Source organism: Triturus cristatus, chromosome 11 (assembly GCF_964204655.1).
Source record: "Triturus cristatus chromosome 11, aTriCri1.1, whole genome shotgun sequence".
Lineage (NCBI taxonomy): Eukaryota > Metazoa > Chordata > Amphibia > Caudata > Salamandridae > Triturus > Triturus cristatus.
In genome coordinates this window covers 697,678,440-697,704,522 of record NC_140594.1, presented here as the reverse complement: position 1 = coordinate 697,704,522, position 26,083 = coordinate 697,678,440, and the positions used below count along the sequence as shown (strand labels likewise).

The 26,083-nt window shown below is 45.0% G+C and overlaps 1 protein-coding gene across 3 annotated transcripts in view; it reads left to right on the top strand.

Annotated features, from left to right (window-relative positions):
- LOC146785337 (kyphoscoliosis peptidase-like) overlaps window positions 1-26,083 on the top strand; it is a 372,020-nt gene that overhangs the window by 313,747 nt on the left and 32,190 nt on the right. For all 3 annotated transcript variants that reach the window (XM_085634318.1, XM_085634315.1, XM_085634317.1), the window contains exon 14: window positions 8,107-8,297. In XM_085634318.1, the coding sequence (XP_085490444.1) occupies window positions 8,107-8,297 (191 nt within the window). The remainder of the gene's footprint in view (window positions 1-8,106; window positions 8,298-26,083) is intronic.

The window sequence follows — 26,083 nt, the reverse complement described above, 5'->3', positions numbered from 1 at the left end:
TTACAATACATTTGGTGCATAGATGCTGCCCAGGAGGAAAGGTCGACCATCTAACTGTCCCTCCAGGTTCTTTTTCTGTGGTAATGCAAAGAAAGGGTCTGACCCATATGAGGGCTCCGCAGGTGAAGCCTGAATATGTAGTGCAATAGCATTGTCCGCACCAGCGCTTCTGCAAAGGGGTGTTCCCCCCCCTGTCCCCCACTATGTGTGTTTCTTGTAGGAATGCTGTCTGGGCATCACGTCTAATGTATTGCTGTATAGCGGGTCATTTGCACGATGTCCCCATGCTACGGACATTCCATGTTATTCTCAATCTATCCAGGACGCCTTACATTAGGAGATAATCGGGGGAGGAAGAGCCCAGGGGGAAGTTGGTGGATTTATTTCCCATCCCGAAGCGGTAGTGTGGGTGGCAGGTTAAGCCAGGGGCTAGAACGTGACATGCTTTATGACCTTTTAAACTCACGAAACAGAACCCCCAACTCTCTTCCCAGGGCAGCTGTGAAAACTGCACTTGCCCAAATGAAGAACAGACACATAGGTGGGGAACGCCCGGATGTGTAGTTACATATAGAACTCTAGCCAGGTAGAGAGTCTGGGGTGGCAATACAATCTCGGCCTAGTGCTGTCCTACTGCCAGGTGCGTAGGTCATAAATAGACCACTGGTGTGGCTCTGCGACCCGTTAGATCTTAATGAAATGTAGGAGTAGACTGGAACTGTGGCAGGTCTCTGCAAAGTCAGACACCAGGATCCCACTAGTTCGGATGGTCTCCAGTCTGGGAGGGGGGTACATACCCTCCCAGGGACACTGGCCAGTGGCAGGCAGGGAAGCCCACCCCATGCAAGTAGTCCATTCACTAGTTGTAATCTTGGCCCCGCTTGGTTTATCTGTGGTCTTTATACACAAGGGTATCTGCATTCTGTGGGTTGATGTTACGCAGTATAACGGGGGGGACACTACTTCTCGAGGCACTGGTCTCAGAAAGAGTGTAATCAGAAGGCTGAAGCAGGGGACAGAGCCGCTCCAACACTATATAGGTTGTAGCTGATAATCCCCACATTTTTATTTCATGGGCCATGTGCCATGGTGAGAAGCACTCCCCACTCTAGACTCTCTAGTACTTCGGCTCCGGCACCTGTTTGGCTGACTAGGTCTATCCGATCCAGGTCGTTGCATTAATGTGGTTGGGGTCAAGGACTCATAGCGGTGCTGCTCTACCCAGTCCCAGGCATACGCTGGCTCAGTGAAGAAATAACTGGTCCGAATTACCATAACTTTCAGTTTTGCCAGAAACAACATCGAGTGGGTTATTGCTGCCTGTCGCAGTCGCCTCTTCACTCCCAAGAAGGAAGCCATGCAGCGCTGTACTGCCAGTGTGTAATCTGGGAATAGGAAGACATGCATATTGGTTTTTAGTATTGGTTCTGCAGTACAAACTGCTCGTAAGATGGTTTCTTTGTCCCTGTAGTTCACGAGTCTGGTCACTACTGGGATGGACGTGACCCCAGTGTCTGTACCGGCACTCAATGGACAGGCTTCACAAGGTAGTGAGCTAACAGTTGCACGGGTCTACCACTTGCGGCAACCATGTTTCAAAGAAGGACCCCGGGTCTGAACCTTCTGCTCCTTTGGGAGACCCAGCGGTTCGAAGGTGGTTGCGCCAGGATCGCCCTTCCGAATCCTCTGCCCTGTTTTCTAGTTCATGGACCTTGGCCATATAGAACCACACCTGTCCCTCCAAGTCAAACACTCTAGGCCTGATTACATCCAGTGTGAATTCTGTTTGTTTGACTTGGACAGTGAGTTTTCTGTGGTCGTCGTGTAGCAATCCTACTTCTACTGCGGCAACTCTGTTGCGTAAATCTTGTTGGGTGTCAGCTATTGCGGCTAGTATTTTGTCTAATTTAACATCTGCCGGGGATGCAGGCATGTCCACTATCATTGTTACTTGATTAGTCTGGTAAGTGGGCTTGAGCTCCAGGCGTCCCTGCGACTGGGCTCTCCCTCCTCCTCACTGCCCCATCACTGGCAGAGAGGTGCCGAACAGCAACTCAGTGGTAGCTGTATTGTCAAGGCAATGGGCTCCTGAGGAAGGGGGAGATAGGCGATGCACCACAGTGTCAAGGGTGCCCGATCACCATGGACCTGCCTGTCTCTCATCCTAGGGCATCTCACCAAGACTGCACGGTGCGGGGTCTACCCTACAGCTTCCCTCTGACGTGTGTTCCAGCTATGGTATGTCATTTCCCCCGTTGGTCAGGGATCAGAGAGGGGGTGCCAAATGTTGCCCAGTGTAGGGTGGTTGCCTCTCGCTTCCTTTGAAGATTACGAGAATGATCACCCATCAGCTCTAGACCATCACAAATGCAAGACTCGCACCCCTCCTATCCCAGCCCAGTCCAGGGATGACCTGGTTGGGGGTCACAAGCAGTCCAGACTCCTTTCCGGCCTCCTTGGAGGCTGGTGGTGCAGTGGCAGGGAAAATGACAACAGGCTCCAGGTGAGCAGGGTAGGTTGTCAAATCTCCCACCACCTCCCAGGCTGCGAGGTCGTTGTGGTGTGCTCTTGCCACCTTTGGTGGTGGCTTCCCACTTGTCCACAGGCCACTATTCAATGATGGCCAGGTATGCAGTACAGGTCCTTAATGGTGGGGTAGCTTTGGGGCACCAAGACATAGTTCATCGTAGGAAGCCCCCACCATTAATAAAGACTGGTTGGTAAGAGAGAGGTGTATCCCCCGTTGGAGGGCCAAAGGCATCAGCAGGGGAAAAGGTGTTTGCTCTGCTCTGCACATAGACCCTATGGCGTGCAGGACCTTGCAGATTGCAGCCTCAATGTGGAAGCGCAAGATAAACTTTTGAGGGGAGCCGACTAGCACATCCAAGAGCCTCACCAGGCAGGGCTTCCCCACCTTCAGGACTCAGAGTGAGATGCAAAGGAAACTATTCTCAAGAGCCGCCGGCTTGGTGAAGTTAGTAATTTGAATTATGGGGCACAGTTAGAAATATCCAGAACATTTAACACTGTCAACCATAAACTTCTGATTTAAAAGTTTACAAGGGTGGCATAGGGTTCTGCTATGATCAAGTAGTTCACATCCTTTCCCTCCTGCAGAACCCAAGAAAAGACCATTGGATGATACATATCTACCGTTATGAAGATTGCAAGTAAGAGCAATGGAAAAAATACACAAGGCGAAAGTTAATGTTAACACATGATTCATTGTGAGATAAGTGACACAGAAGCCTACCTTAGATTCCGGCTACAACTGCGTGACGGAGCGTCATGGTCAAGTGGTAGCAGAACATGAAAGACATGGACGATGGGGTTCAAGATGGAAATGGAAGTGGGAACCCCATAAAAAGGTACGTTTTCACCTTTTTCTGACAACCCCCTGCTTGGAGGTTTCCCTGACGCAGTTGTCTCGACAGAAAGCCACATCGTAATCGGAATGGTGCGAATTTTGGCGGGAATCCCTTCTGCAGTCGCTTTTGCCTCTGACATCATCGATGCGGGAGCAAGATTCTGGAGGAGGTGGTGGGACTGCGAGGGTGTTTCCTCCAAGGACACTCCAACATCTAACTATTGTGGGATGACCGCCAACCCGGTGGCTGGTGCACCGCCATAAAAGCAGCGACTGGACAAGTTCCGCCAACATCTAAATCAGGCCCCTAGATTTTTCCGTCATGTGACCAAAAGGTTGTGCCAACTCCTTTCACCCATGTTCCAAATGTTATAGAGCATACACCATCTGACGGGGCGCAGTCAGATGATATAAATAAAATGGTCTTGGACCTCAGGTGGTCTTCCTACCCGAACAGTATCTGATGTGTACGTGTGTTTATTAGTGTCCCCCTCAGAGGCCTATGTACTGTCCACGCCATCACACACTCTATTGTACTGTGAGACACTGGGTCTGAGCCCTAGTTTCCAGAGTCTAGGACCTGAGCAACTAGTTCCCAAGTGAATCCTGGATCATAATTGTCAACTAAGTGTGCTGGTTAGGAAATATATATCCCCCTATCTCACTCAAAAACAGCCAATTAGCTCAAACGAGCTAAACTGCAATCACAAATCCAGTTTTAGGAATTAGTTCCAACCTCTCACATTGAGAATTTCCAATCCAAAGTCCAGCAGGAAGAATAAATGTCCCCCACGAAAGGGAAACCACACATACCTGACACCATTTTATTCTGGCTCTTTCAGAGGCTCTCCCATGCCTCCCATGGTCTGCCATCTAAACGTGCCTTCAACCCGGAAGTACATTCTGTGCATGCGCAGCCCATTGGATGCTGTTACAAACAGTTGGAAACTGCTCAGACTTGCCTGAGGCAGTGCAGCCAAGCAGCCAGCCTGGAAGATACACCTCTCAAGAGGCCATTGGCCCCACTTGGCAGACGCTTGATCTAAATCAAAGTGTTTTCCTAATGCACTATAGTTGTTGCTTCGCATATGAACAGATATGTCACGGACACAAAAGAAAAGGATGTGGTGAGTAGGGAAGGGCTTTTAATGGGAAGTTTAAAATTGAGTATCTGAAACGCAGAAATGCTTCACATTCTAATTAAAGTGAAAGGGACAAGTATGCCAATATATTCGATTCAGATGGGAGACTCCCGGTTTTAGTAGCAAAAAATGGCTTTATTTTGGCTGGTTCCCACCCGAAATTGCCTTTGCATCAATTGAAGTCGAGGGATAACTACGTTCTTCTGATTATTTTAAAAAGGAATCTCACTCTTTTGCCAGGCATAAACCTTCCTTTGTAATACATATAAGTGAACTCTAGAATAAACTAAACAGCCCATAGAGCAGGGTGCAATATTTTTAAAAAGTTGACTGTGTACTTTTAACTTCTACATGTCCTTGTAGTACAAAACTCTTAAATCAGTTTTCACAACTGTGAGGCCTATCTCTCCCATAGGATAACATTGGGTTACCTTATTACATTTAATAAGTGACAACTTTCAATTGGGAGTAGGCAGGAATCTCGAGTTTGGTGTCTAAAGAATTAGATTCTAAGTCACAACTCTGATAATGCTACTTTTAAAAAAGGAATGGCATTTTTATGCCACACCATTTGGTGCCTGCAGGCTGTATCTTGGGTCACATGATTAGGTGTAGCTGGCAGTTGATCTTTGTGTATTACTCCTAGACTGTGAGACAAAAGGGGAATAGGTTTTGGCAGTATGGGCCATCTCTGACTTGATGGGGGGAGGAGATGTTACCTACCACACTTGCACATCTCAAAGACAGCCTCAGTACACTCACAAAGTGTTTCAGACTAGCCTCCATCCAGACTGAGACTGAGTCTTGGTCAATTACCTGCTGGTAGAGCTATTGGACATCCTTGATGGAAGAAGAGACTTCTCTTCTGTGGAAAGGGGCAGTGGAGTGTGCCCAGCTGAGAGAAAGTCTGCTAGGCTGCTTGAAGATCTTTTGGAACCAGCCTAAGGTCTGCTTTGCCTCAGGAGATGAGGTTCTTCAAGAGCTGTGCAGGACAGAATGTACTAACTGACATCAACACTGCCTGGTGCCCAGGGTTGAGATCAGTGCCTATAGAGACTTGTAGTGAGCACCCTTTATCCCAGACCCCTCTAGAGTTCCACTAGAGGCTCACACAGCACAGTGTGGATTACCTTGATCTCCATCCTGGCCTAGAGAGCATCATTGAGGTAGCAAGGCTTGTCTCTCCTGAACTGAACATTGCAAATCGCATCAAAATCCATACAGCTGTAATGGAGTTTTATCTCTTAAAGTCCCAGGCCCCTAGCCCTGGAATGCTTTATTTCCCCGGGCTCTCGTCCCCGGAGCTGTGGGTACCAATTGGCATGGAAAAAGTTGACAGTAATGGCAGGTTTCAAAGATGTGTGTCTTTTAAGTTACTATTATCAGCCCATGAAAAAGGTGAGCACTATCAGATGTTATCAAATTATCCACTTCTATCACACCCAGCGCTTAGAAATCCTAGTACTTTCAGATGGTATAGTTACTGTGCTGTTTTATGAAATACCCTAGAAGGCAATCGCCACAACTTTAATACCTCTATGGACTCCAATGACTGATACCATGTCTCATTGACAACCGCCAACGTGTGCCTGGTTTGAATACTCTAATCTGGGTGGGCTTTTCGGCTTCTGGGAGACTGGCCCTGCAACCCCTAGAGCATTTCACCAAACAGAAGTGATCCATTTAGGACCAACACTCTGAGGCAACGAGGTCACCTCTGATGGAGTACTGCAGCACATGCGCACTGGACCCTCTGGGAGGCTGCTGACTGAGTTTGAGATCGCAAACTCAGTGGTGCTCACTAGTACCACACAGAAGCATCAACCAGTCTTATTATTATTATTGTGAACAGTGTTTAAACGCCACTGGAAAAGCCTGTGGGCACCTTTACGCTTATCAGTGTGAAAGGTATCGTAACACTGATCTCTAGCTATACAGTGTCTCGATGGATCTGTTTTTCATGACTTTTATCTGCATCTTGTGTGTAGTATTTAGCTGTGTGTACATTGAGATGACATTTTCTAAAGTGAACCACCGACTGAAGTGTTAGCGTTTATTAACTTGTTACTGTGGGGTACACTCGAAAAAGACCTCACACAATTTTGGAGATTTCAATGCATTCTTAGATGTCGTTTTATACAGACCAGTGACTTTGTCTGGTTATAATAGCGATATACTAAGAATTTGCTAATATATAGAAAGACAATATTTCTTGACGTATAAAGGTCTGTGCAACTTGGGAACTGTGAGTTTCCTTTATAATTTTGGTGCATTGGAGTTCATTAGAGTGTGCACGTTTTAAATGTGTGCATACTCTTGTGGAGCAAAAAAAGAAAATTCCTTTTGCTTTTCCTAGGTCTACTATCCCAGAGGATGGTAATTCTCCAATTAGGACAGGAATGGCTGAAGAAAAAGCCTGCAGCTCGTAACACTATAGCTATGGAATCCAACTTAAATGGATGCTTGAACTGGGTGAAAAGATGCAAGTGTCATATCTTTAATTGCCCCTTTAGCATGCTGACTGAAAATGAAAATCTACTCTTGTCCTCCCAGTTCACTCTTAAAATTATTTTTCTTTAAACTCTTTTTATTAAACATGCTCATCATAAAGTGTAAGGTATGAAGCAGGTACAGAGGTGCACTGTGACATAACTGTTATCACGCCTACAATTCGGACAATTGTTTTCGTACAGCATGTTTTGATTCTCGTTTGTTTCCAGTTGTTCTTGAAATGGTTGAAGGACTTTGTTTATTGGTACTTTCCATTCCTTTCCTGTTTTTCATTTCTTCACTACCATTTACTTTTCCTCTCTACTTATCTCATTCATTTCGTTTTCGTATTCACAATTTTAGGCTGACCCAAAAGGTAAGAAAGCATTACCCCAACTACGGGTTAGCCCTCCTTTACAAGACCAATGACTGAATGAGTAGGCAGATTAAGTTCCCTTCTTTAGGGCCCGACTGATCGTTCCGCCCCTCCCATATTTTACCTGCTAGGCTGCAGGCTAGGGGGCTGCTTTCAGAGCTGCTATGACGCAACCATGTCCTTATGATGCCATTCTAGTGGCAACCTCCTGTAGTGTGGAGATGGTTTGGACGTGTTCACAAGGGCTGATTTTGCTTTGCAACAGTCCTTGAGCATAAGGCGAAATACTAGGAAGTGTGCAAGTGAAGGGCGAGTGGTTACTGCTCCCCTGGCTCTGTCCTGTGAAATATGATAACTTTTCAGAGTGCAGCAACAAGAGCGTGTTCTTTTTTATCACCAGCCAGGACCTGGTGTGCGAAAACCACATATTCTGCTTTTGAGAAAAGTAAATTACATATAAAGTGGTTGTGGGTGGAGATTCTCTATATAGTTTTAAAATACATCGAAAAGGAAATATGGTTTTATTTGAATGCAATGAAAAAGCGTTGTCCTTTGATTGACAATCTGTAATATGAAAGATGTGGTTATGGAGCAGTAAATGGCTGACTCCTAAGCGGATGGACGTGATGGGGCCTGGCTTCTGTTAGGCACACATTTGAAATGTTTTAGAAACAAAGTTAATTTGATTTCCTATTTAGTAAAGCAATGCGAACTCCTTTTTTCCTTTGCAGATTCAATGAGTTCTATTTCCTTACTCACCCATGCCTCTTCATTGAGGATCACTTCCCTGAAGAGAAGGAGTGGCAGCTGCTGGGCCCACCTCTGTCTCTGAAGCATTTTGAGAACCACATACATCATCAACCTGACTTTTACGATGTGGGGCTACTGACCTCATGCCCTGATACACCAATAATCAAAACAGGTATATCATATTTGAGAAATCTATTAGAGAAAGGTAAAATGGCACCTGCCTCTCTTTTGATAAATTTTTCGATTTCTTTTTAGTGATGGTTATTAACCCATTTATTGTGAAGGAATAACCAAAATTCTATTAAGGACACATTTGTAAAGTTTATTGTTTGAACTCATTACTTTACTGCTAACAGCAGTCATATTAATAACTGCATTTCCCATGTTTACATTGGGCCGGGCTATGATAAAATATCCCACCTCAACTCGCCAAATCCCTGCACTTTACCATAATATGCTGCTATATCCAGAGTCCCACTTCCTTAGTGGCCCTACCGAATTCATACGCCCATGACGATTTAGTGACGCTGTTTTGCATAATTGTAGAAGCCGCGAAGTATTTATTGTTTTTAATTATGTGTATATTGATCTAAACATGCAATGTTTTTTATTCTTTGTCATGCTCTTTTATGGATATTTTTATATCCGAATAAAGATTAATTAAGAATATTAATAACTGCATTTCCCATAAAATGCATTTGTTTCACAAAATGAAAGTGACTAACGCCACTCTTCTGGCCAGAGAGTCCCAGCCTGCTTCTACCCTTTTACTTCCTATGGACCGCTGGGCCACCAGGTCATGGGAGGCTGTGGCTTTCGCGCCCCGGTGGAGGAATACCCGCCATACTTGGATACCTCGCCCGCCTGACTGGGATCAAAAAACCCTTCAGTGCAGCTGACTGGGCATCAAGTTTGTTTATCCCACTCTACAACGTTTTTTTGTTTTTCAGAAAAAAACCTCCAAAGTGGGGCTTTGTTACTGAAAAACAAAATCGCCGGCCTTGGCCTTCACTGTGAATTATCTTCCTGTACGACAGACACATTTCTGTTGTTTCCTTTTTGGTACCAACAGACTTTTCATGCAAGTCCCAGAAAGGTAAAATGTGTGGGAAAATGTACATCAAAAGGATCCCCTAAATAGGTTGGTCATTGTGACGCACATTGACCGACAGCCCTGGGGTGGATGTACGGTTAGTTAAAACTTTCTGCCACCTCAGGCAGGGCTGGACTGGCCGTACCAGGCATTGGGTGTTTCCCCAGGAGCCTGGAGGGTGGGGGCTGGTTTTACAGTGTTTGGAGCCGGTTTTGTTACTGGGGATCGGTTTTGCTACTGGCGACTGGTTTTCCAACGGTGCTACAATTTCGGCTCCAGTAACAAAAGCCACAAGCAAGCATTTCCAGCCTCCCGGGGTCAGGAAGGGTCTGGTCCAAGAAACTGCCTGGGACACTTTGGGTTCCCAGTTCGGCCCTGACCACCAGAAATGCAGTGCTTTGCACACCTCTAAATGGGGTAGGAGAACTGCAACTTTACTGGACAGTGCATCCACTGCTTTTAACATGAGCCCCACATCCACCAAACACAGTGATCCACCTTAGTCACAACCTAGAAATGTATCTACCACGACAGAACGCTCTTCATGATGATTGGTTCTCTACTGATCTTGAAAATAGTCACAGCCCCAGAAACATTGGGTTCACACTTCTATATTCAACTGAGAAATGAAAACTGAAACCAATTACAGCTCATTTGGTTCCAACAAAAATGGAATCTAGGAAGAATAATTCTTGTCTTTGTCTTCATTCTTGACTTTTGCTTCATGATGGCTAGGGCAATCAAAATTATTTGTCAAGACCCAGAGGCGAGGATTCAGTTTTCTTCAAAGCTCACTCACCAGAAATTAGGCCTTTTCATTAATTGTTTTCAAATCACATATGTTTAATGTAAGTGGGGGACTCCTTGCTGGCGGGTTAAGTTAGCCCTCATTTCATCGCACCTGACCTTGCCTGTGTGCCCTGCTGGGGTGGGACTATATCCTGCACCATTCTCCGCCCAGCAGACAGGAGGCCAGCTGACAACACGCTTAAAAGCGCGCGATTCCTCCCACAACGCCTTGCTGGTGGGTTGTGTTAGCCCACATTTTATTGCATCTGATATTGCTTGTGTGCCCTGCTGGGCTGAGACTATGCCCCCCAACATACTCCGGACAGCAGACAGGAGACCTGCTGACAACGCGCGTAATAGTCCACGATTCCTCCGGCGGTGTCAGCCTGGCATAGGCTGGGCCTTTCCTCTTGGTCAATCGATCCCACATTTGATGTCATCTGGAGGTCTACTTTTATAGTTTTATTCAAGGTAATGTGTGTTTTTGCGACAGGAGGCACAGACACCGTTGTAGGGGAAGGACCTTTCCATCGCATTATAACCCGCTGTCCTGTTTCCCTGGCCATCCCTCTTGGTTTATTTGTGGCCGATTCCCCGCATTCCTGGCTCTGGTGAGTTGGGCCGTTTTACTTGCATTTGACTGAGAGTTTAATCTGCTGCCATGGGCAAGCACAAGTTGGGGAAGGAAGGGGCCACTATAAATTCCCAAATATTACAACTTTGGACTCTTTATGGTACGAGCTGTTAGTATGGTGGCTAAGGAGATTGAGCTAGAGGAAAGACGTCTCTCTTTAGATATGGGGGAGGGGCATGGTCTTGTTTCACTCAGTCTGGTATCTACCCTGCCCGGTTCTCCTGTGTTGGTCTCTGGAAGTTGCCTGTGTCCAACACATACATCTATGCCAAGCCCCACACCACTGTTGTTAGTGGCTAGAGAACTAGCTAGGGAAGTTCTTGACCCACAATCTCCAGATAGATTTTGTGAACCTGTAGTACTGAAGAAAAGTAAAATTAAAACAAGTCGTAAATCCGGAAATAACAAAGACAGGGTGCTTCGTCTGTTCCACTCAGGGCCGGCTTTAGGGCAGTGTGGCCGATACCGCCGCACTGAGCGCTGACTTGTGAAGGGGGGAGGGCAAAAACCAAAGGAAATGATGGACGGAGTGTTGAACATTGCAAGCACTCACCCCCAGTCAACTGATCTGGGTTCAATCCATCACCGTTCTTTAGCCCACTCTGCCACCCCAGTTCAGACATGGCCATATGCAAATCAGTCTGACCCTGTGCCTCATGGGAACAGTCCAGCCCGAACTGCCAAGCCATGCCTTCCCTGGACCGGAAACAAGCTTCCTAGGACTGGTTTCTGGCATTTCAGCCGTCTTCAGCCAGGCTTGCTTGAATCCAGTGGCAAAGTGAGCAAGGGACTCACGTCTGAGCATACCCTGCCAACTTATGGCGAACAAAGCAAAAACCAAAGGAAATGATGGACGGAGCGTTGAACATTGCAAGCACTCACTCCCAGTCAACTGATCTGGGTTTAATCCATCACCGTTCTTTAGCCCACTCTGCCACCCCAGTTCAGACATGGCCATATGCAAATCAGTCTGACCCTGTGCCTCATGGGAACAGTCCAGCCCGAACTGCCAAGCCATGTCTTCCCTGGACCGGAAACAAGCTTCCTAGGACCGGTTTCTGGCATTTCAGCCGTCTTCAGCCAGGCTTGCTTGAATCCAGTGGCAGGGTATGCTCAGACGTGAGTCCCTTGCTCACTTTGCCACTGGATTCAAGCAAGCCTGGCTGAAGACGGCTGAAATGCTAGAAACCGGTCCTAGGAAGCTTGTTTCCGGTCCAGGGAAGGCATGGCTTGGCAGTTCGGGCTGGACTGTTCCCATGAGGCACAGGGTCAGACTGATTTGCATATGGCCATGTGTGAACTGGGGTGGCAGAGTGGGCTAAAGAACGGTGATGGATCAAACCCAGATCTGTTGACTGGGTGTGAGTGTTTGATTGGTTCTGATGCTCAGTCCATCACCACCCCCTTTTGTACCTACTTGTGAAGGGGGGCGCTAACCTCAGGGGGTTCTCTGTATTTAACAATAACTTAAGATTGGAGAGATGGTGGGCACTTTTGCTTGATGGTAGTGAGAGAATCCGAGAAGGAGGACATGGGGGCACCAAAAATGATTGTCGCAACGGGCACCATCAACGCTAAAGCTGGCCCTGGTTCCACCACTAACTTATAGCCTTGTTCCAGTTCTGCCGAAGGGAATGTGATGCCTAAAAACTGCTCAGTCATAGAAGGGGAAGGGTCTAACCAATCTTGGGTGGTGTTTTGGCTCAAGTTAAAAAAATAGTGTCTTCAATGTTTATTTCTTCGATGGGGAAGATAAGTTATTTGGAAGGGGTTTTTCGGAACTTGTATAAAAAACAGGAACATTTATCTCCAACTGCACCTGCATCCAGTATGCATCTCCAAACTTAAACTCAAGCACCTCCCACCAATGCTTTTAGTAGGGCTACTACTGGATCTCTTTCTCACCTAAAGTCAGCCAACATCACTACTGCAGCTGTGTCCAGATAAGCATTGGGGGAAGAGTCTTCATCTACTCCAAGTATGGGCACAGAGGATTCTGGGCATCCAAGGATAACTGTGACCAGCTCTAGGAATATACTTCCCTCTTACCCTCCTTTGGACCAGCTGCCAGACTGTTGCCTGTATCTGGTGGTCCAGGTTGGAGTACCTCCCTTGCCAATAGATATGGTGGAATCGCATCAGGAGTTGAAAAGGTTTGTCACTGGCTTAAATGGACCCACCTATGAGATGTCAGAGTACAATGATATCCTCTCGGTGAGGAGAAATGGGTGGGTAAGTAGGTCATCGAAATCAGTTGAGGGGGACTGCATAGTTATCAACTGCAGGGCTCCGGCCTTGCTCAACGGTTGGTTGTCTTCGGCGGCAAACCCAGTAACTTTGGTTTGGTGGCAAGTGTTGTCCCAATGGGTTTCTTCAATAGACCCCGGTATCCTCGCCCCACAGTCAATACGACAAGGAGGACAGGTTTTCATTAGCAAGATCAAGTTCTGGGTCTTCCTACCATCTCCACCTCTGATAGATTTTTGTCAGTTCCTGATTTAGATAGGAGTGACTGACTTTTTAAACCATTGGACCATCTGAAGGTGCACAGTCCATCTAGTATTAAGGTTGGTGACAGATCCAATGCCAGACTATGGCTTGAAGCTGCTGATGTCTCCCACTTTGTACCCGATGCTATGAACGTGTCTTTTGTTAATGCACCAAATTTTTGTGTGTCAGCTAGGCTGCACTTTGCTGTAATGGCTGATCCCTATGTGCTCATTTCGTGTGACTTTTCACCTAGGCCAGGTCGTTCGATTAAGCTTTTCTGCTGGAATCTTCCTGTTATTATCAGCAAACTTGCCTGCAAAGATTGGGGTGATGTTGTAGACCTTGTGATAATTGTTTGTTTCAGGAGACATGGGCTGTAACGCTGCAATTTCGGTCAGGGTCCATAGCTTTGATAGACCAGCCGTCTCTCTGGAAAGGGGCAGGCCATCAGGGAGTCTTGCAACCTGGCTGAAAACTTACCTGAATTGTTCTTCAAATGTGATTGACCTTGGCTCACCAGATATTTTATGTGTAATGTTACATTTTACTGATGGCGTTAGGCTTGGTTTGATTAATGTGTATTGTAGACATGAAGGTAGCAGGTCTAATATGCCTGTTATTGAGATCGTTAATTCCTATCTAACTAGTCTCCCAGGTGATGTTCACAAAATTGTGGCTGGTGACCTTAGCTATAATTTTGAACCCCTTGATATCCCTACTATCACAGTACGTGGGGACAAGCACGAAGTATGGGAGCTTTCCCTTGACCCGATCAATAAATGGTCAGCCGCTGCCTTGCAAATTAACGCTACTACTCTAAACAATGGAATGAGGACATGTAATGGGAGAAAACCCTCCAATAAAGATGGGAATGTTACTTTTAACCAAGTTTGAGGTTCTAGCCGGATAGACTATATCCTGGTGGATATTAGGCTGTAGCAGCAGGTTATTGATATGAAGGTAATCCGGCAACAGGACAGTGATCATAATGCATTGGATCTCTCACTGAACTCAATGGCTTTTCACATCTTACCCCAACATGAACCACTCGATAGGCTGGTTTCAACTGCCAATCGGCGTGGGTTCAAATGGTGTGTTATTATCTCCACTTCTACTATCCAGTTGCATCTCTATGAGCTGCATACTACTGCACTGGAAGCAATTTTAGGGCTGGGAGGGTGTGCACTCACAGCGTCCTCGTAGGAGGTTCTTTCTGTTATTCATCATCCACTGTTCTGTTCTCTCAAGGATCTCTTCATGGTAGAGGCTAGGCCCGTTGCCAGGTGGGCTAAAGAGGCTCATTGGTATACCAAGCACTGCAGGGCAATGAGGCAATCTCTTATTGCCACTATCAAAAGAGGTAATAGAGCTCTAATTAAGGAAGCCTGGGCCTCCTATAGGGCTTTCATTTTAAAGGCCAAATGTGAGCATGAAATGGCTTTTTGGAAGACACTTTTGGTTGCAGCAAAGGGGAGAGACTATCGTTCTGTTTTGACATACATTGGCCAGTAAGGCCCTAGGAACTACTGCCCCATTAACGTGTAATGTTTCAGCCTGGGTTGACCACTTTTCAGGCCTATATGCGCATATTCCAGGTCATACTGAGACAGCAGTGGATCCTATAATTGGGATGTTGGAAAGTTCTGATAGAGGCAAAGTTGGCCTGGTAGAACACGCAGAGGCAGGTCCTCCATTCCATGTCCCACTTGGGGGAACCTTTATTGGTTTGACTGGCTGCGCTGTTGACCCAATTACCAAGAGTGAAGTGGTTAATGCTATTGATTGGATTGTCGGAGAGTAGGGTCTGCTTTCTATGTTCACCCCCACTTTTTGCTTTTGCTTCACTGGTTTTCGACTTAGATGTGGCTGTGGGCCTGCTAATCAGACCCACAGCCCAGCTGTTCTCTCTCTAAATTCACAATATGTACTTTAGGTACATAACCCAATTGGTAAGGATCACCCTCTAGGGCCCTGTACAGTGTACCTTAGGTACCCAGGGCATGGGTGTACCCTAGGCCTACCACAGGCTGCAGCATGTATTATGCCACCCCTGGCTGGCCTTCCATCATGACACAACTGGCTGATCACTCAGCTGGGGCAAGGTCGTGTAATCAACCCTTGCTTAGGTGTAGTATTCCTACACCTACCTTATATATAGACACATGGGTAACCTATCAGTCACTCCTATGGCAGGCCTTAACAATCCTGAAGTCAGAGTGCTTGGTAACATGTGAGATGGTGCTCTAGCATGAGCTGAGCCTGTCTGCAGCTTTCGAAACCATGTCCTTATAGCTGTTCTATGATATCGCCTACCATATACTCTTAAAGTGCCTTATAATCCTCGCGGTTATGGTAATGTGGTAAATAATTTAATTACCGGGACTTAATTTGATACAGAAACATAATAAAATAGCTCAGTAAATAAGAGGCAGAATCCGTGGTATTAGAGGTTCGGAATGGGCTTTATTCCAATGAACGATTATAATCGGTTGCTCCAAGTTCCGTCACCACGAAGGTTCAGGAAGTGAAGTACATACATGATTGACAAGAAATGACTTTTATAGAACATACAATACAATGAAGCGAATGCGGTAGGCGTAACAATTGATAAGGAAGATGACGATTCACCTGCGTAACCGAAAATGGGCGTAATGAGGAGTAAAAAGGAACATAATTGGTTATGATGTCATATATAGGTGGATCTATAAGATTATACTTGGCATAGATGCGTGCGCAGCAGCATGACGTGTGATTGACGTGCAACTAGGGGGTGAAGGGGGCTTGACATTTAGCTCTACATGTGGAGACAAGAAGTCCGGAGGGTCAAGTCAACCTAATCCCAAATCATATCTAACATCCCATGTTTAAAGAACTATGTTATCCACAAAGGGAAGTCTCTTGGACAAAATCTATTCTATACTGACTGTGTGTGCGTGCACAAGCGTCTAAGTGTCTAAGTGTCTATATGAGATGCAAGGGGCAGAAACCTTCCATGGTAACAGGGCTATGAATTACTTGCATGAGGACAGAGAAGTCGGGCCTTTGCTTGGTAGCTGGAAGAATGTTTACTTAAACTACTAGACAGGAATGCATCGGGCAGGGAACGGAGCAGATAATTTCGAAGGTGAAATACAGTTCTTGGCAGGCAGCAAGCTGATGTCAGGCTTCGTGAGCCGCGCAGAGAATGAGGCAAAGTTCATGGTCACGGTTGCAGGCTCAGACTGGAGTTTTCAGAGGCAGAAGGCAAGAAGAGTTCGATGGCAGAATCAGGGCCTACTTGCCTGGACTGTAAAATGGCATAAGTGAACCATATAAAGCCGGTGGCCTTTCATACTTTAAGAATGGAATATCCGGCCTATTCATGGCGGATCTGACAAAGGACATGTTGACGGTGGACGCACATGTGTTTGCGTCTTCATAACTGGAACTGGAGGGAACATACATGTACTTGTGATTCATACATGGAACCGTTGGGGTCCAAGATAGGGGACATAACTGATCAGAAAAATCCATATTTCCACATTCCCTCCTTGTCCCCTACTTGCCCGTTAAGAGATATCAATCTTCATCAATCCATTGATCTGTTCATATAACATCATTTGTTCTTCTTTCTTCTTCCGTGACGAATGAATTCTTGGTGGTGGAATACACGATGTGGCACACAGACCACAGATCGCTGGTCCACATTGTAGACATAGACAGCAACTGAATAGTATGAGAAGGCCAATACCTAGGAAAGATAGGACCTTCCATCCAAAGGTAGATAATATACTCCAAAACCAACCGGACCAAGTCCAGGTGCCTGGGTTCTGGTGTATCTGGCTTACAATCTTATGAAGGCGAGTTATGGCCTTATATACAGATGGCGAATTTTCTGGTATGAAAATGCAACAGCTTGATCCGATGACCCTACAAGCTCCGCCCCTATCGGCCAGGATGACGTCAAGGACAAGACGATTTTGAAGCACAACAATCCGCATAGCAGACTGCTCTTCGGTTAAATTGCCTAAAGCGGAAATAGTTTCATTCACTACTGCTTCAAGGGTTCTAGTTAATCTACGTATCAGCTTACTATTAGTAACAGTACCTATATAGGGAAAGAGACCTTTATTGAAATCTGTGTATTTTTCCCATGCTGTTTCAGTGTAATCGACTATTGGGAGATCTCTCCTTTCTCTATTGTGTACTAAATGAGTATTTCTGTGATAATCAGGAGGAGCTAGAAAAACAGGTGGCAAAAGGAATCCAATGTAGCAGGTACCATCCCAATCTAGAGGCAAACGTACATATGCCGTCTGACCACATATGAAATAAGAATGGCGAGAAGCTCTAAATGTAGACTTGCCTTGATCACTAAATTCTACTACAGTGGTGCATTTACTATGGCCCATATGTATGGAACCATTTTTCCTTACACATAGTTCACCTTTTACTGGAAATATTGACATAGCGGGCAAAATTGGAGTAGCTTCGGATTCGACATTTAGGATCATAAGATTAAGCGTGAAATTACCTAATCCATACACTTCGTTTTCTAGATCAGTTCCTGTTCTCTGGGGAAGTCCCTCCTTGTTGGGGTAGCAGACCTTAAGTAAAATTAAGTTCAAATTTCCCCATACCCAGTTATCTTGATAAACTGCAGAATTCGAATCTAGAGAATTAATTAAACTAAACCATGCTCCACAGGAGCCGTTGTGTGTGAACGGGTATGGAAAGAGAGGTAAAATTCCTTTATAATTCTGATAGGGAGGGAGTCGGCCACATATCCAACAATTTGTAGCATTGCTAACCTGATGGGAATGATGTAACATACTAATAAAAGTGTTATTGCGCAGCGCAAATCTGTATGACAATTCAAGCGGAGGTAATTCACTAAAAGAATGTTCAGCAGCAACATTGTAAACAGGTCTAGAAATAGGATAATATATGTGCAACAATATACTTGCAGTAATTATTAAAAGACTTGAGAAAAACAAAATTAATAACGTCATTATGCAATGGCTACGCAATGATTTACAGTACGCATGTCGCTTCAACATTTTTCGCGTGCTTTCTCTATTCAGGTCCAAGGGATACATGTCAGGGACAATTCAACCGCTTCACCTTGGAGAGGACTTAAACAATCAAATTGCTCGACTCATTGGGCCTGAGCTTTAATTTATAAAGTTCCTGACTGTTGGCCTCAGCCAAAGGTAGTTTTGAGTCAATGGGTGAAGACACACGAGGTGGGCTATTCACATCCGAAGGAAGTCCATGAAATTTCTTGATATGACTTGAATGCACCCATCCTTTTCTGCCTTCGATCTTCACGGCTGTCCTTGTGGTGAGCAGGACCAATTTGGGTGATCTCCACCTGGGCTCCAGCTGAGTCTTTCGGTCGAAATTCCTCACAAGAACGAGGTCCCCCGGAACTACGTCAAGGGGTTTCACCTCAGTGTTGTCGGGAAAGGTTGCAGCTACCTGTGAACGACAAGATTGTAGTGCAGACATCAAGGAAGCTAAGTAATCTGTCAGCATATTACAGTCAATATCAGTTATTTTTCGTGGCATAGGCGTCCCCCACATATTTGGTGGTCTGCCGAAGATCACTTCATACGGGGATAGCCCTGTTCGAGAGTGTGCTACCATTCTTGTGTAAAAGAGTGCAACTGGTAGTGCTACTACCCAGTCGACACCTTTTTCCCTGCATATTTTGGACAATCTAATTTTCAGGGTCTGATTATGTCTTTCTACGAGACCTGCTGCCTCAGGGTGTCGGACACAGTGGAATTTCCACTGATAGCCTAACAAAAGTGAAACATGTTTCATTAATTCGGATGAGAACGGCTGGCCGTTATCTGAGTGAACAACACGTGGTAAACCGTATCGTGGGAAGAATTCTCGAACCAACTGTTTGGCAGTAGTCGGGGCAGTGTAATCTGAAACCGGGTATGCCTCCGTCCAACGGGAAAGAGCACAAACAACTACGAGAACGTATTTGAATCCTCGACATCGTTCCATCTGGATATAATCCATCTGGAGGACTTCAAAAGGGTGATCAGGAGGATGAAATCCACCCTGTTCTACGGGAACGCTTTTTCCTGGGTTGAACTGACAACAGATCATACAGGTACGGACCTTTTGTTTGGCTGCTGCTCGTAAATGTTTATTGAACCAAATGTGTTGAATGCTATCTAGCATAGCTTTTTCTCCTAGATGTGCTGGACTATGTATAGTGTTAATTATAACTTGGACCATTGAATCAGGAAGGAACCACACAGACTTTTCCTTCATAATCCATCCTTGATCCGTTTGGATCCCTCCTAATTCAGTCCATTTCTTTATTTCTTCTGATGTAGCATGTGTCTGTATATCAATTACATCAAGAGTAGGATCTTTAACCGTCATACAATGTGTTGGCGTCTGGACTATTGTCTTTGTCATGTCGGATGTTTGAGTTTGGGCAGTCTGTTTAGCTGTTCTGTCAGCTAAATCATTGCCTTGAGAAATGATATCAGTAACTTTCGTATGTGCTTTGCATTTCATAATCGATATTGCAATCGGTAGATGTATCGCATCTAATAAAGCATGAATGAGGGGTCCGTGTTGAATGTGGGCACCGTGGGAAGTTAAATAACCTCTCTCTCGCCACAGCACGCCGAAGTCATGTACAACTCCGAATGCATAACGTGAATCAGTGTATATGTTGACTTTTTTATTTGTGGCTTGAATACAGGCTTGTGTCAGAGCGACGAGCTCTGCTGCTTGAGCGGACAAAGTATTTATATGATTTGTTTCAATGACTTCAGTATCTGTTGTGACTGCGTAAGCAGCCACTAACTCTCCTGTATTTGTTCTCATACATGAACCATCTACATACAATGTCAGGTCTGGATCTGACAACGGGACATCGGTTAAATCTTGTCTGGGTTTCGTCGTTATAGTAATAACTTCAATACAGTCATGGGCTAGTGGGTCTGTTCCGATTACTGGCAAAAGTGTGGCAGGATTCAATGTGTTACAGCGTCTGATTTCTATATGTGGCTGGAACAATGTAAGTTCGTACCCTGTAAGTCGCGCTATAGTCAAGTGTTGTGTTTGCGTTCTATTTACAAGAACCTCTACCGCATGTGGTACTTGAACTGTCAATGGATGTCCTAACACTATGGCATCGCTTTGTCGTATTGCTAAAGCTGTCGCTGCCACTGATTTCAGGCACGCAGGAAGAGCCTGAGCTACTGGATCTAATGTACTAGAAAAATAAGCACATGGTTTGTGTGCTCCTGCTTGTTCCTGTGTGAGTACTGACAAGGCAGTACCTTCGCGCTCTGTAACAAAGAGTGTAAACTGTTTTCTGTAACATGGCGTTGCTAAAACAGGTGCTTGACATAAAGCTTTCTTTAGGCTTTCAAAAGCTTGTGTATGTTCCTGAGTCCAAGGGAGAACAGTCGATGTGGCTGCCTCCTGTGTTGTCAACTGAATGAGCGATTTTGCTAGAAATGCATATTGGGGGATCCACTGTCTACAGTATGAAGTGAGGCCTATGAAAGCCCGCACCTCCTTTTGTGTCTTGGGTATTTGCATGTTAGCTATTAACTGAATGCGGTCGGGTGTAAGCTGCCTTCCCTCCTTGGACAGCGAGTGTCCAAGATAAATAACTCGCTGGACACAGAATTGCAGCTTAGAAGGGGACACCTTGTGTCCCTTTTCAGCTAGAAATTGTAAAACTGTCAGTGATGCTTTCTCACATTCGGGTTCGCTTCTAGCGGTGATCAACAGATCATCGACATATTGAAGCAAGGCAGTGTTAACTGGCATGTGGATACTGTCGAGTTCTCGTTTCAGTGCTTGGCTATAGATGCTGGGGCTTTCTGTAAATCCTTGAGGTGCGCGTGAGAATTTAAAGCTACGTCCATTTAAACTAAATCCGAACAAATATTGACTTTCCGGATCTATTGGGACGCTGAAAAAGGCGTTTTTAAGATCAATTACGGTAAAGAATGTTGCTTCGGAATCAATGGCTGTCAATAATGACGAGATATCAGGGACCACAGGGAATTGTGGCACGATACACTTGTTTAATTCGCGCAGATCAATAACCAATCGATATACTGGCAGGGCCTTTGGATCTGTTCGTTTAAGAATCGGAATTATTGGTGAATTACATACATTGGAGTCTGTTTCCACAACCACTCCTTGGGCAATGAGTTCGTCAATGATTTGCAGTAAAGCCACTACAGCATCTGGGGGTAACTTGTATTGTCGCATTCGTGGTAGTACCACTCCTGCCTTTAATGTGACTCGATATGGTGTAATATTCATGCAACCAACATCAGTAGGGCCTTGTGCCCATAGATGTGTAGGTAAAGTCTGCAGTCGGGGATCCATGTCTCTAGATACATAGTGACCTTTAAAATCACGTAAAAACAATCTTACTCCTTCCGGAGAACAACATATTATAGCTCCTAGAGCTTTCAGTGTTTTTATTCCTAACAGATTTTCTGGACATGATTTAGTAAGCAATAAATCTGTAGTTCGGGTCAAAGGTCCTATCGTAAGTGGAAGAGGTTGTGACACTTCATTAACAATAGGTTTTCCTGAAAAACCAAGGGAGATATTCTGAGAGCCTGAGAGGGGTGCCCCTGGAACTTCACTACGTTTTATGGTCGTTCGACTTGCCCCTGTATCGAGTAAAAATTTTCTGTCTTGGCCTAACAATTCACTATGTACATAAGGTCCTTCTTGATCTACAGGGATCTCGATAAGGGGTAAGTCAACTTCCCTCTCTAGGCTGGTTCATGCGTATCGTTGGTAATCAGGATAGTCGTACTGTGCGGTCTGGTACAGTTGTCGTGTCGTGGTTTGTGTGGCAGCAACGGGCAGCGCTGGTGCAGCTGGCACAAACTGTATAGTCTGTTGTGGAGCTGGCATGGACTGTGCATGCTGCAAGGCTCCTTGTTCATTCTGATCCTGTCTAGGTGGCCGTGGTCTTTCTTTTGTATTACCTATGGCGATATTATGTTTCAAAACTGGACAATCGTGTACGTAATGACCTGGCTTTTTACAATAATTGCATGTCCCTTTTACAGGTCCTGCTGAATCACAGGAATGTGTCATACCCTTTTTATGTCCTTCAGCTGGAACTGTCTGAGAAACTAGCATTTTCATTTTTGTGTCTTTCATGCGTCTGTGTTCATGTTCTTGTTCCTCTCTAATTCTATTGTGATGGTACTGTAACATTTGTAACATTTGTGATGGAGTGTTACCTTGCCAGGTACTCTCGAATTTTAATACTCTATTCTTTACTTGGGGCAGGGCATTTTCTACTAATTTTGTTACAAACAGATGTGGGTATGATTCGCTACTTGCTTTTATGCCACTATTTATACCAAAACATTTTTCAAATCGGGCATAGTAATCACTAGTGTCTTCATCTTGCTTCTGTTTACAGGCTGAAATTGTACCCCAATCTTCCTTTTTCGTAGTTAATAAACGTGGCAGTACCTGTACTAATAAACCTGGTAGTGCTTTAGTTTTATCCCCAAGTCCTGCTCCTGCAGTTCGGGCCTTTTCTTCTGTTTCTAATACTGACCATTCTATCTTTTGGTCTCCTACCTCCCACTCTTTTTCCCTGAGTTTCTCATAAATGCCAGCAGGCATTAATACCTTTAATATTGTCATAATGTCGGGATAGGTATACTCTCCCATGAGTAACATGTCTTTAATTTCTCGGTGAAAACCCGCTGGATCTTTGTCATGACTGGGTACCACTTTCTTCATTTCTAACAATTCTATTTTTGATATGGGCGTGTATACAAATACGCGTTTAAACTCATTGTCCTCGCCCTTTATTGGGTGCACTTCTCGTAAGGGATTCTGTCTGTCCATGTAATACGTGGTTCTTTCCTTAATGGGTAGTGAAACATGTTCTGAACATACAAAAAGAATGTATTGCTTTCTTGATTCTAGTATTTCTTTAATTAATTTAGTACCTGAACCTCTCCATCTATTCATGAGTAATTCAGTCAATATATCAGGTAAGGGACCAGGGTCCGAATGCTGACTCTGATACAGTATAAGGAGTTGTTGAATCATATAAATCCCAGCTAAACGCTGTTCATCTGGGGTGAGATTCAAAAATGTGCGTGCTACTGTATCATCACTGTATTTTCCGGGACTGTCAACCCAATGGACAGCCGACCTGGCTAATTCTTGTTCATCCATAGAATCGAGAAAATGATAACCCCTTCGTTCTCGGAGTAATTTGTCAGCTGCTTGGAACGAATGCTCGTTAGACCTTATATGGACTATGGGTGTTGGGAAACTCCTGTTATTGTCTGGACATATCGGACGTATCGGGTCAATAAGACATCTATTACTATTACAAGATCTTCCTCTACCTACATAGGCTATAGTGTCTGACTGTCCTGTGGGCAGTCCTGATCCTTCTTCCTCGCTTTGTTCGAACTGGTCTACCGCTAATCTTTCTTCGTGTAGGCGTTCTATTTCTTTTCGGATTTTTCGGCACATGGCTATTATACAATTCTGTTTATCATGTCTTCCTTCTGATATATTCTGACTCCATCTGGTAAGAATTTGCATTGCTTCCGGGTCTACCCCTGGTCGGTCTTGATTTCTGATCACACAATTTATGAGGAAACGTAACAGTTCCCCCTGTATCTCCACTTTCTGATATTCCATAGCTCTGTTAATACATTCAGAATCTCGCCCTGTTTGAACAAAATGATATATATTATCTAGATGCGCAGTCATTCCTGGTAACTTCCCTAGATACACCGCGGCTCGTCTGATACGTAATGATGCCAGGGTCATTTCGTCCTCTTTGCCGGGCACAGGGTCATATCTACAATCTACAAGAAGTTCCTTAAGCGTGCGGGCATTTATGAGTTTGGGTGTACGTGAATGTCCTGACTCTTGAAAAGTAAGTTTATTTATTCTGGGCGGCGTAGAAAAAGTGTTGCTAGTACCTCCCGTAGCCCCATCTGGGGTGTCGGGCGTGAAAGGATTCGTTGAACGCGATACAGCAACTATAGGTGTGGACACAGCTATAGAAGTATCTGCAGGGACAGATGTAGAAACAGATGTGCTTGCCGGAACTCGTTGCTGTAGAGATACGGGTACCGGATCTTGGCGTTGAACCTCCCTGACAGGCGGTCTATGTGGGGCGGAATTAGCATACTCGGGAGCTGCGTCATCTAAATATGAGGAAAGAAAAACATCTTCTGCGGTTCTAGGATGCCCCTTAGGATGTACCTTTATTGGAAATAATGGGGTTGGCAAGTCTTTCGGTATCTCTGGAGTAGCCTTAGGTAATCCTTCGGCCAGAAGGGGATACATACCATTCATAAGGGCATTTCTTTGTCTGTCTACTTGTTCTGATTTCACTCGGATACCTTCCTCAATTAATAGATTTTCTCGAACTTTATTTGAACTCTCTTTATTCTTCTCTTCCTGTCGGAGTGCTTTTTCTGTACGTCTATGAGATTCTTTACGCCATAACTCAACGGCATCTTTCTGTGACTGTCTGACTTTCCTTTTCCATAACTCTTCCTCGACTTTCATGATGCACTCTGCATCCCAGGTCCCCGCTGCGGGCCACCTCTGACTTTCTGGTAATTCCTTAGTGTAGTCTACCCATAGATCAAGAAATAATATGGCGTCTAGGCCATGTTTATGATACATGAAGTACCCTGGAGTGTCCCTAGGAGGAATGGGAACAGCTTCTTCGAGTACCCCTTTTCTTGTTGTGATCTGTCTTAATTTTGAAAAGAGCGGCATATTGAGAACTAATCTGATACTTGATTTAAAACAAAACTTAATACAGTAACCACGATAATGAACAGTCATTCATACCACAATATGCAGAACGTACTTAAAACATTTAACATTTAACATTTACCTGAACAATCAATAATGATGATGATCTAAGGAAAACTTAAATCACTAAACATAATACTCGACATTAACTGAATTATATACTTGATATACTGCTAAACAGTACAGATACACTGCTGAAACAGTGCAGACCGGATTTGTGTACCCAAACCCGTCTTGACCGGCACAAACTATGTGCACGTCAGAAAGCCTCCCCAGTAATGGTACTCACCGGGTAGCTCGGAAACGGAAGGCCTCGGAAACTGGACTGAACTTGAACCGGACTGGACTCGACTCGAACACTGCGGAGACTGGACTCGACTTGGGACTTCGGAAACTGGTGGGCCTCTGTATACCTCGGATCTTGCTCTCTCAGCTAGGCTCTGGTCGGGATACTTCGCACTTCTCACCGCCTCGTCTGGGTGTTGATCGCAGCCTCAGTCGCCCCCGCTTGACCGGAGGGAGATACAGGAAATCCTGCTGGTACGCGTTATTGTCCGTCCAGCTGTGGCAGGAGACCGGGCCTGCAACGCACCACCGGCGCGTGAGATGAGGAAGTGTCCCTGTTCGGGCGCCATTCATGTGGTAAATAATTTAATTACCGGGACTTAATTTGATACAGAAACATAATAAAATAGCTCAGTAAATAAGAGGCAGAATCCGTGGTATTAGAGGTTCGGAATGGGCTTTATTCCAATGAACGATTATAATCGGTTGCTCCAAGTTCCGTCACCACGAAGGTTCAGGAAGTGAAGTACATACATGATTGACAAGAAATGACTTTTATAGAACATACAATACAATGAAGCGAATGCGGTAGGCGTAACAATTGATAAGGAAGATGACGATTCACCTGCGTAACCGAAAATGGGCGTAATGAGGAGTAAAAAGGAACATAATTGGTTATGATGTCATATATAGGTGGATCTATAAGATTATACTTGGCATAGATGCGTGCGCAGCAGCATGACGTGTGATTGACGTGCAACTAGGGGGTGAAGGGGGCTTGACATTTAGCTCTACATGTGGAGACAAGAAGTCTGGAGGGTCAAGTCAACCTAATCCCAAATCATATCTA